Source organism: Sinohyriopsis cumingii, chromosome 3 (genome assembly GCF_028554795.1).
Source record: "Sinohyriopsis cumingii isolate HCF-2022 chromosome 3, ASM2855479v2, whole genome shotgun sequence".
In the NCBI taxonomy this organism is placed as follows: Eukaryota; Metazoa; Mollusca; class Bivalvia; order Unionida; family Unionidae; genus Sinohyriopsis; species Sinohyriopsis cumingii.
Genome location: NC_142963.1, coordinates 114415599 through 114428584, shown reverse-complemented (window position 1 = coordinate 114428584; position 12986 = coordinate 114415599). Strand labels below are relative to the sequence as shown.

General features: G+C 33.4%; 1 protein-coding gene across 1 annotated transcript in view; it reads left to right on the top strand.

Moving 5' to 3' along the window:
- Nucleotides 1-12986, top strand: part of LOC149803623 (transient receptor potential cation channel subfamily M member-like 2) — a 155179-nt gene that overhangs the window by 31897 nt on the left and 110296 nt on the right. Inside the window, exons 9-12 of the mRNA XM_089953363.1 lie at nucleotides 1439-1595; nucleotides 4871-4943; nucleotides 8092-8198; nucleotides 11888-12022. Coding sequence (XP_089809489.1) covers nucleotides 1439-1595; nucleotides 4871-4943; nucleotides 8092-8198; nucleotides 11888-12022 — 472 coding nt within the window. The remainder of the gene's footprint in view (nucleotides 1-1438; nucleotides 1596-4870; nucleotides 4944-8091; nucleotides 8199-11887; nucleotides 12023-12986) is intronic.

The following is a 12986-nucleotide window of genomic DNA, read 5'->3' as shown; positions in this document are numbered from 1 at the left end:
ATGCCATTACTAAAAAAACAGAAAAACCCGTATGATATGTCTGTGAAGGCTATATATAAATATTAGTTACCCAATTACATTTGTTATGACTGCTCCAGTGGCCTAGTGGTTAGAGAGTCTGCCTTGGATGCGGCAGGTTTTGGGTTCAATCCCTGGCTGAGTCATACCAAAGGCTTACAAAAATGGTACTAACAGCTGCCTCGCTTGGCGCTCAGCATTAAGAGGTTAGTGTTAGGACTGGTCGGCCTGGTGTCAGGATAATGTGACTGGGTGAGACATCATGCTACATGTCTGTGACATGATGCCCCAATGCTATAGACATCACTATGAACTGTCACACTGCAGACATCGTAGCAATATGACTGAAAAATTGTTAAAGCTATGTTAAAAATCCAAATCACACACACACTCACATACACATTTGTTTTGACTTTATATTCACAAACTTAAATCACAGAAAAGAAGCAAAACCAACAAGTTTTATTTAAAACTCAACAAACAATAAATTATCAAAGTTATAAGTGAAAAATGTGAGAGGAACTTAATTATTATGACATGAATCCAAACTAGTCCTTATAAAGGTCTATGAAAGTCCTAAATGAATGAAAATTTCCTTATAAATTTCAATACCAGAAGTGTACTGGTCCTCCAAAAACTGTGATGTTGTCACGATGGCATTGTCCAGAATTTCTTTGAATAATTTATATCAGTTCCAGAATAATATTATGGTCCAAATAATGAGTACTAGTCTTTCTATTTCCACTGAACTGTCCAAATAAATCTTTTTCCTCTTGAAAAATATCAAAATACAACATAAAATGTGTTTGCAAACTTACATCAGGAAGACAATATGTTTGAATGACTCCAAAAATCAGAATGAATCTGATTGCTTAATTTTCTCCTTATATACACTGTATATTGCGGCTGTACTTCGCAATAGACCCCATGTGACAATCACTATTGATTTTATGTTGAATTAAGCATTTTCACATAACTTAGCACAACCAATGGGAAGCCACAGAATGGTTCTCGAATCATTGATATCCCATCAGTCGCTGAGAAACTATGCTATAGGTGCCATTTTAAGTCTTATTATTAAGATTATTATTACTAATTGTCAACACATATGCAAACATCTATTTATAGATCCTACATAATACTATACTTAAGTCACATAGGTCAGACTGAACAAAAGATATTCTGTACACATTACAGCAATGAATAAGAATTATAAAAATTGATAAAATTATGTACCAGGAGTTACAAAAAATATAGATATACCTAACACATTATATATGTGAAGGCTATATATAAATATTAGTTACACCCTTATATCTTTATGCTGATGCAGGTTTTAAAATTTGACCTTTATATTTGGAAATAACATTCACATTTACATTAGAATCCATTGTTTATGCTTATTCGTGTTTATTTCCAGTGAAGAGAAATCCAGATTTCCTACAAACTTCGATGATGAATTGAAGGAGAAAGCAGGAAATGTATTTGAATGGCAGGCAAAAGACAGCAACAAAGAGGAACAAATTGGAGAATGTGTTCGACAGCTGAAAGAAATACTTGCCAGCAAAAGAAAGATGGTATGCAATTTTCTGTCATTGTTTTTATGTGTGTGTGTGTGTGTGTTTACAATCAATTTCATGATTCAGTAAATGTGCAGTTGCATAAAATCCCTATTACAGTAAATTCTTGTCATTTGGCTTTGGGTTCTTTGCAGGTTTGCATCTGACAATGGGAGCACTAAAAAATAATTTTTGCATTGTTAACATTTTTTTTTGGGAAGTTGTCCTTTTGTAAAAAATATTTAGTGTTTCATTTTTTTAGTGCACTATTAAATATAATCCAACTGTAATTACAAAATTTCACAAATCCTGGCACAAAAATAGATATCTGTCTTTATCAATTCTCTGTGCTACCAAAAAAGTACATCAGTAAATAAATAAATTTTTCCTAGTAGCATGATTTCTAAGTTACTACTAGTGATATTTATAATTTTTGTTTATTGTATGGCTTACTACTTGATCTCATTTTCTCAGGAACATCTATTTCCATACCTATAGCATACTGTATATCTTTGCCAATGGCAAACAACATAGACCCTGATTTTTAGTTGAATAATGCTATGGCAATTTAGGGTTTTTGTTGCTTGTTCTACTGATTAGTCTTAACAAACTGCATAGACTTAAGTCTGCTGGTTTATTATACAGTGGCATATCTTGGTCTGTACAGTTTGCAGTTGCCTTGGAAACAGGCAGATTGCCAGAAAAGCTGTCTAAAAAGGTTTTGCTTTTGCTAGAAATATTTGCCAAATGTTTAATTTTTTGCCAGATTTTTTTTTTGGTTTGTTTTTCAAACTGCAAAATTGATAATTGACTGGCTGTCACCTGGATACTTGATTGTATATATCTTAATTTAGGCAACAGATCATCTTTGTATTATTTGAAGGCTAATTCTGATCCTTTAGTAACCTTACTAAAATGTCAGGTCTATCATTAACATTTATTGGAGTGCTTACTGTTTTATAAAAATGCTTTGACAGAAAACACATATATCCAGATTTTTCAGATCAGATTAAATAATGGATTGTGCTAATGAACCAAACCTAAGTTACACCATTCAGTTCCAAAATGGTATTTGTCAAAGCAAGTCAATATTAACTTTTCACTGTATGGTTAAGATGATATCAAATAAATAAGGCCTCAGCGTATTATTTTGTGCTTTGTAATAATAGAAAAAATGAAATTGTTTTCAAACAGTTTAATTTGACTAGAGCTGTCTTGTAACCATTAACAATAATCGTGTACATTTTGAGGATCTCTAATGTAGAGAATATTACAGCCTTCAGAATTGAAAATTCTTTATTTTGAAGAAAATGTTATTTTTTGAATGAGGGCTGTTCCATTAAAACATACATGGGACCCAGGGAAGGCACTTTTAAAGTGGGGTACTCACCCATAGATGCAGTTTAGAATTTTCTTATCATTTTAATATGAATTCAGTGAAATCAAAGTACTCTGGCAGATATTTTTTTAAAAACTGCCTTCCCTGGGTACCATGTATGTTTAAATGGAACAGCCCTGATATGACACAATGTTTAAAGGTAAATAAGTCCGTTTAAAAGAAACATCAACCAATTTGTTTAATACCATGTAACTGTTGCAATAAAATGTTTTATCCCATTACTGCACATCATTGTGGAGGTTGAATCTCCTAATTTGCACATGATTTATCCTTCAAGTCAGTGTGAATGTTGAACTACCAAGTTTGCACACAATTTATATTTCAACTTGGTGTGGAGGTTGAACTGCTTTTTTTGCTTAGGATTTTTCCTTCAAGTCAGTATTGAGGTTGAACTGCCTAATTTGCACAGGATTTATCCTTCAAGTCAGTATGGAGGTCGAACAGCCCAAATGCATAGGATTTATCCTTCACATCAGTGTGGAGGTTGAACTGCCTAATTTGCACAGAATAGAGTGGAGGTTGAACTGCCTAATTTGCACAGGACTTAACCTTCAAACCAGTATGGAAGTTGAACTGTCTCATTTGTACAGGATTTATTTTCAAGTCAGTATGGAGTTTGAACAGCCTAATTTGCACAGGATTTATCCTTCAAGTCAGTATGGAGGTTGAACTGCCTAATTTGCACAGGATTATCTTCAATTCAGTAATTTGGCACCTCTTTTGAGTTCATTCCTTGTGCAATAACAACTTTCTTTATAGTGAAAAATTTGTTGTGGACAATGGATGGGTAATGGGTATACTTCATTTCAGCATGCAAGGGATGAAGTGATTACCATAATAGCTGTAAGTATGGAAATACAAATTTGAATGTCATCCATAAGGGCAGCTATATTTCCAAAATAGGCAATGAAAGTAATTCCAAAGGTGAGATTGCCACTATGTTGATGATAGGGCTATTGCCACTGTGATGATGTTTTTCTTCCACCAATATAGTTCATTATCTTATTATGAAATATATAATACAGTTTTGTATATACCCCAGAATATTTTCATATCCAAGTACTATGATCATTGTTGTTGTTAAGTTATTCAGAGACCAATATCAAATTAATTTATCTCTTCAATGTATTCTTTATTAGTGAGAAATTATAAAGTTAGCTTAATTTTATCTTGAATTTTCCATGCTAGAAACAGTTATTTCATTTTCAGACTCATAAAACCTGACAACCATCCTACCCTCTCATTATTAATGCCAGACGAATTTTAAATGTTCTTTGGCAGTATTTTCTTGGAAAACTTGGGCGAAGATTCCAAAGGTCATGCAGTATCCATCCAAAAAAATCTTGTTCATATTTTCCCATACAAACGCAGGAACCTATATTCAATTATTAGTTTATTTGTACCTCATGCATGACTCAGAAATATGCAGATTAGGTATAACCCATGCATATTTATTTATCTTTGAGTTATTAAAGTATGTTTTTTTGTATTTCCTTCACCACCATCCCCAGCAAGGAGTTAAGATCAATCAGGGGATAATGAATGAATATCCATTGCAGTATGTATTAAAGTGTGAGGATAGTGTCGTACTGTTGCCTGTCCATCTGTCTATTTATCCATCCATTTGTCTGTTACCACATCTCTTACGAAGACCGTTGGGTCATGGTTTTCTCCCAACTCATGGGTGGCAGAGGAAGATGAGGGCCAGTGAGGAGTCATGGAAAAAGTATGTAATAAAACATACAATGATTAGCCATGGTTGGCCATGGCAGTACAGTAGGTCTAGTGTTTATTCAATCTTGCATCAGGTGTTTACCAGGCCTTTCATGTAAAATTGCATACTAATATTAGCAAGATAGTTTGAAAGATTGATTATTTCTGTTATTTTTTCCAGATTAATGTTTTCAATCTGAATGAAGCAGAAACGAAAGACATTGACAGAGCTATACTGTATGCTCTTCTGAAAGGTAATTAATGTTTAATTAGTAGTAATACAATGACTGCTTTTATTGTATTGGTACTAGGTAATTATTGTTTTCATAGTAATAATACAAAACCTGCCATTATTGCATTACTATACAATTTCCTTGTGCTAGTCCCCAGACCAAAGAGATGGTCCCCACCTCCAGTTATTATTTGGAGATCTAGAATAATAAAAGAATATGATCCCAGTCAACTTCTGTCATTCAGAATATTGTATTTTTTCCTTGCACTTCATCTTCTTTTCATCGATCTCTTGAATACTCCAATTTTTCATCATTTTTTTTGTTTGACATATCATACCCATTATTGTTTTTTTTTTTATATATTCACCCCAGTCCTTGCATAGTGTTTGTTCATCTGTGTCCCTTTTTGTTAAATTTGTGGATTTTGAGTACCTCACAAGTGAAGCAGTGCTACTTTATTTTTATCCCTATCTTGATAACAGGTGTTAGGATAAGTATTACCCAGCCAACTCTTGAAGTTGAAGCATCTTATACATACCCTTTATTGGAGTTGGAATTTTCTCTGGCATGGCAATGGGGTTTTGTCTGACTTCTTCCTGTTGCTGTCAATGTTACGGATCACTGCCATCTTACCTCTGTCTGCGTGGGTTCTAGTCTCGGATTCGGCCAATGTGGGTATGTGAGAAAGCTTGCCAGTAGCTTCTCATGGGTCGATGGTTCTTTCCAGGGCTTTCCCGGGTTCTTCCTCCACCTTTAATAATGGCCACCATGTATAGCCTATCGTGTGCTGAAAAATGGCAATAAACCCCACAACAACATTTTTTTTTGTATTTCCTTTCTTAAGATCTTTGTAAATGTTTTGATAAAAACACTGCACTGGATGTGCACCCATCATACTTAGCATGTACCATGTGTATGTGTGCAAACAGTTGTCCTTATTATTGCCTTTGGTCCTATGAGGTAAGGGTCTAGGCATCAAATTACCATGTTGACGGGGGCAGGAAGAAGAGATCCACTTTCTCCTATCCACAAATGGAAAACCCTGCCTTCTTGGTACAAGGGAAGAACTAGTTTCTTCTCACTATAGTAGATCTCTAGTAGATCTGATGACAGATTGAGGGAAGATAGTTTATCAGAATAAAGTCATAGACTCTTCAATCAGATCTTTATTGTCTGTTCAGTCTTTGCCTGGTGAACAGTTACCAATCACTGATTGTGACAATTAGTACTGATCATCCTATTTTCACTGGGTACCAGGTGTCAGTCACTGGACAATGGGTATTGGGATGCCTATTTCAGTGTTTTAAAGGAGTGTACTGTCACTGTGACCTATCATTTTCTGCATGTATTTTAATTTGTATAATGTAGATTTCAATCATATCTATCAAGCTTTTGTATTTATTGGTCAGAAGCACTTAAAATTAGGTCAAGTTTACTAATATTCCATTAATTTCAAAATGACTCAAAGAATCTGCAAAAAACAAAATTCATTGCAAATCCAGTCACTCTGACCCACTGGAAAAATATTCTTGCGGAAGGAAATAATATTAATAATAATAAGGAATACCCATTTATAAACAATAACCAGACTATATGGGACATTTTTAACATAAAAATTTCTAACTTTTACTCACAAAATGGTGACAGTTCCCATTGTAAGTTATGTTTCTTCATTAGAAAAGAAACTGTTGTTGCAGTGAAACAGTTAATTAAATGAATTTCGTTAAAGAATTTTCTTCAGTTTTTTCTAAATTCTTACATCAAAACTGTTGTTGCAGTGAAACAGTTAAATGAATTTCCTTAAAGAATTTTCTGTAGTTTTTCTGTATTCTTACAACATCAAAACTTAAATTAAAATTTCATCTTTTTGCAGTAGTAAAAATGATGACAACTTTGTTACATTTGTGTAATTAAAAAAAAGAATCGATAAGGCTGAGTTGGCTGCCTCATCTTGGTGATATAAGTCTCCTGTCCAGATTTTTGTTGTTGTTTTGTGATTTGATCTAAATTGTCATTAAGATTTAAAGAAGAAAAATAAAGTTTAAAGGTGAGTTGAAATTTTGCATGCTCTTTCTTATTATGTAATGTAATATTCACCATACATGTAAACTTCTCTCATAAAATTGATGTGAATGTACTGTATTCTTGTTATAAAATATGCACTATACATGCAAGCTTATGTCACAAAATTCATATTTATTACTGTATTATTGTTATGGAGTATGCAGTATGCATGTATGTTTATGTTACAAAATTCATATTTATTACTGTATTATTGTTATGAAGTATATGCTATGCATATATGTTTATATGAATGTACGGTATTCTATAGGTAATTTTATGTTACAAAATTCATATTTATTACTGTAATATTGTTATGAAGTATGTACTATGTATATATGTTTATGTTACAAAATTCATATTTATTACTTTACTATTGTTTTGGAGTATATGCTATGCATATATGTTTATGTGAATGTACGGTATTCTATAGGTAATTTTACGTTACTAAATTCATATTTATTACTGTAATATTGTTATGAAGTATGTACTATGTATATATGTTTATGTTACAAAATTCATATTTATTACTTTACTATTGTTATGGAGTATATGCTAGGCATATATGTTTATGTGAATGTACGGTATTCTATAGGTAATTTTATGTTACTAAATTCATATTTATTACTGTATTATTGTTATGGAGTATGCAGTATGCATGTATGTTTGTTACAAAATTCATATTTATTACTGTATTATTGTTATGGAGTATGCAGTATGCATGTATGTTTGTTACAAAATTCATATTTATTACTGTATTATTGTTATGGAGTATGTACTGTGCATGTAAGGTTATGTTAAAATGTGTATGTGAATGTACTGTTAGTTAATTCACTATTTGTTTTGTTTGGTACCAGTTTTTGTGGATTCTGACATTGCTAAAGAACCAATGAATTTAAGATGCAGTGAAAAATTATCACTCTGTGGAAATATCAGAACCCCTTCCTTATCTGTGAATTTATGTACCAAGGAATATTCAAATTTCATAAAATGATAATAATTGGATCACTAAAAAATATTTTTCCTTTGATTAAGGGCATGGAGACATTGATCTTGATATTATTCAATATTGCTTCAAATGAATTATATACATCTTCTACATCTTCAGCTAACAAATCCAATGCAAGTGCACAGCTGGCATTAGCTCTGGCCTGGAACAGACCTGACATTGCCAGAAATGAAATCTTCTCACCCAGCAACCGTGAACAGTGGAAGGTTAGTAACACATGATACATGTCTATGTCTGCGGTTTAAACTTGTAAATGCAAGCTGTAAGAACAACTTAGACTCTTTGCATGAGTAATGGATGGAAATTAGTCTTGTATTTTTCATTTTATTATGGTCTTGGATGGAAATTAGTCTTTCATTTTATTATGGTCTTGGATGGAAATTAGTCTTTCATTTTATTATGGTCTTGGATGGAAATTAGTCTTTCATTTTATTATGGTCTTGGATGGAAATTAGTCTTTCATTTTATTATGGTCTTTTGTCACTGTAGGTCTTCTACTCATGAAAATATATTGGTCTCCCACTTGAAAAGCCCTTCTTATGTGATGCTACCTGTGATCAGAAGCCACATTGCTTTGTACCAGAATGGAATAATTTTACCAATTTTGTTCCCCTCAGGATAGGCTACCCTTGACCAGTGTCCACATTGCTTTGTACCAGAATGGAATAATTTTACCAGTTTTGTTCCCCTCAAGATAGGCTACCCCTGACCAGTGTCCACATTGCTTTGTACCAGAATGGAATAATTTTCCCATTTTTGTTCCCCTCAAGATAGGCTACCCTGACCAGTGTCCACATTGCTTGGCACTAAAATAGTTTTTTTGTTCTTAAGGGAGGCCATTCTGTTTATATGATCTTATTCATCGCCAGGTAATATGGATGAACTCTAAAGACAATATATGCAACCATTACATCAGTTTCAGCAATACAATGGCAATTCATGACATGTTTGTTAGCCTGGTTTAAAGACTGTAGCATCTATCACCGGTAGCCAGAATCCTCTTTTGTTTTTTTGTGTGTGTTCTTTTATTTTTGTTTTTTATCAGAACAATCATTACTAATCAAGCGGTCATTGTGACAGTTGATTGCATATAGTTCAGTGGTGTCTATGTTCTTGTGATATGGTTATTCATAGTGATACTGGGTCCTACTCCAACATATAGATGCTAACTACAATATGGCCGAGAACCAGGCTAAGCGTGGGAATAATCTACATGTACTTTAGTCTGGTTTACATTAGAAATTCTAAAACACTATAGGCATTCCTCAAAAATTCATATATCAGTAGCCAGCCTCTTTTTTTTTTATAAGAATGGTTTAAGCGGTCATTGTTACTAGGATTGATTTAAATAAATGTCGGTGGAGTTTATCCTCTTTTTTGCGATGAGGTCATTCATAGCAGTGTCAAAATGCATATTTTGTCAAGACATCACAGTCGTTGGTTGCATTCAGCATTCAGCAGGTGGTCATTCAAGACAGAATGTTTATATAATAAAATCGATCCGTGCATTAGGATTGTGGTCAGAAATGACAGGTTGTTGTCATAGCAGAGGTTTCCTTTAACAGGCTTTATGTAGTAATGAAAATTGTAATTTTCCCCAAATATTTTAATATTTCTAAAGTCAGAGTTGTGTATTGATGCATGTGGTAAGTTCATTTCTGATCTAGAGTGCTCTGGGTAAATAAGGTCATATCATAACTTAGCTTGCTATTAGCGACAACCTGTCATTCCTGAACACAATCCTAATGCACAGATCATTCATAAGAAAAAGAAAACATTAAAACAGTATCATTAAGGTGTTTTTATTAAAGAACATCTTAATGATAATGTTTTAATGTTTTCTTTCTTAAATAAAGAATTATGGTTGCAAAACATAGTTGCATGTTTCTGGTATTTGTTTTTCTATATTGTTATTAAAACTCAGTCTGCTCATGTACTGTTCTTTATAATTATTATGAACATATACTGGTCCTGAGTTATTATCATCATTATCATCATCATCATCATCATTATTATTATTATTATTATTATTATTACTTAAGTTTCAGTACAGTCTAGTCAAGCTTATGAACTGTGGTAGATGTCATGTTACCTGTATTAAAAAACCAATGGATTGAAGTCAATAAAGTCTCAGTCATGACAGGAAATTTATCTACAAATGTGATCAGTGGCCCATTTTTGTAATGACATATGCAAAGTACTCATTATAGCAAGTTCTAATATCGAGATTGTTTCATAATATAGCAATTCTTTGATAACAGACTTTATTACTGAAATTAAATACATCAGTACTTTTTGTATTGTCTCTAAAAATACAAAACATAAAAATACAAAACGTAATCCATATTTTCCACTGGAAATGCTTGAACTAATCATGACAATGCAAATATGATCTTGATAGCCAAAAATATGTAGATGGTTTTATTTTTTTTCCTCAGTTTTAATAGCACATTTTAGAATATTATTGGCTATGTTGTGATAAGGACCTGGGATATGGGCATTTCCTAAGGACACACCAACACAGCCCGGTGGGTGGACCTTTAGATTACGAGACTGTCATTGTACTGACTAAGCAACCATGGCTTCACTAACATGTAATGAACATAATCAGCTAGGCTGGTTCAGCACTGTAATTAGGAAATACCATTATTTGTAATTCAACTATAGTTATGAAAACTGATCAGCTATGACCAGTGTGAGGTTATAAAGGAAAATCTTGTCCATCTTGCATGTCAGAGATATTTACTGCTTTGTCACAAATAAATATAAACTTGGTTTAGTATTCTGCAAATGGAAAAACAAAGATAATAACCCACATATTTGTTTTAGCAATTTATATAAAACAAGTTAATGGACTTAACTGAGTATGTGAGTAATGACAAGTTATGGAGCAGGTGAGCAGTCTTTATTGCTGTCCTGTTGACCACATCTTCAGTTAATCCATAATATTGCTTCTTATTGACCAGACCTCCAGTTAATCCAGGGGTCTCAAACACACAACCTGCCAAGCTGTATCTTGTGGCCCACAAAATGATTGGCATGAGAGATGCGTCGAAAATGCCCTCATGTGGCCCTCAGGGTGGTTTGAGTTTGAAACCCCTGAGTTCATCAATGCTGTTGCTATCTGTTGATCATACCTTGAGTTAATCCAGGCTGTTGCTGCCTTTTGAAGACACCTTCAGTTAACTATTGACCATACCTTCACTTAATTCATGCTTTTGCTGTCTATTGACCACACCTTCAATTAATCCATGCCATTGAACACACCTTCAGTTAATCCATGCTATTACTTATCTATAAACACACCTTCAGTTAATCCACGCTGTTGCTACTTATAAAACACATCTTCACTTAACAGATGCAGTAATATGGAGAATCAAAGCAACTTCTCTAGGTGCTGGAGATCTGAGTTAAAAAAAACCTACAAAATCTGAAATAAAATTAATATGTAACACAAATTTTCTGAATTCAAACTACATATACAGTATTTGATCACATGCTACAAGATGACATCTGATTCTTGTCAATTCCATCTTGGCAGATGCTTCCAGATAGCCATCACTTTGGTGTTCATTTGTGCATCTATATTCATATCTGTTCACACCCAAGATTAACCTCACTGTTTAAGTTTTTACTTTCATTTTGTTTCAATACATTTTTTCAACTCTCTTTAGATTAGCCACTGTGTGCTTTTATCATTAAGTAAATAAATGCTACCATTATTGAATTTCAGAGGCTGGTTCATCTAGCATCCCATTGTCAGTTTCTTGTGACAAGTGGTGTTTGTTGGACCACACAGTAAAATGTATCTGGTATTAACACATGAAAATATCCTTAATGTAGATGAAAAGTTACTCTTGTGAGAATAGTTGTTTCCTTGTTTTGTTTCTTACAGAACATTCCACTTTATGATGCCATGTTCACAGCCCTGGTTCAGGACAGAGTGGATTTTGTTCAGCTGTTTCTTGATTGTGGTGTGTCATTCAGCAAATTCCTCAGTATAGACACACTCTGGAACCTGTATGCATCTGTAAGTACATTTATATGGCAAGCAATAGTAAAATTTGGATATTCATGAAGGCATTACATAACCGCATGAGTTTCCATATCTATACCGTAGAACCAGGTCTTTTACGTCTTTACATGCAAAACATTTCAATTAAACAGGAGTTCATTTGAATGAGTTAGGGTTACACTGAATCGGCAGAGTCAGTGGAGAAAAATACCAGAAACTCACTAGAAAGGCATTTTGTACATTGAAATTTTTGGTTCTGACAAAATGCTATTGGTAATAAACATGTCCAATTGTAAATTTGAACTTTTACAATGGAATATTCAGCTTCTTACTCAGGCAGCAATTTCTTATTAACAAAAATATATATTTCCTTCAAAAATATTGTTCTTTGCAAAAATGACTTGCTTTTTTCTTTTCTTCTACTGCCTCACAAAAATCTAGGTCTTCCATGATGGCAAATGTCAACCACCTCTTTTTATTTGTTTTTAGCAAAAAAATTTGTCTGCTTGCCAAGGCAGAAGGCAGATTAGGGTGGCCTTCCCATGGATAGAAACAATTCCTCTTACCTATTTTTGTGACATATTATCATTTGGTACATAATTTGAAGAAGAAACAAATTTTTGAAGGAAAATCTTTCTTCAAAATTACTTAAATATATGATGGTATTACCAGCACACCATCCCAAGGCATCACCACAGTTACATTCATGGAAGAGCATTCGTATCCTTTCCTGTGGTAACTGAGTTTTGAGAGGATTTGGTATGTGTTCCACTGTCCAAGGACAGATCACTCTAGTTTGACTTCTCCACAAGCAAGCAGATGACTTAGAACTTTTGTTGCTGAAAGAAACCAAAAGAAGTAATGATATTATTGTTACCAGAGTTGGTGATGGTGAGGTAGGGACTGAATTTGTAAGGTAGTGGATGTATTCATGTTATGTAACTTGTTCTGCTTCAAAACATTTTAAAACCAGACATTT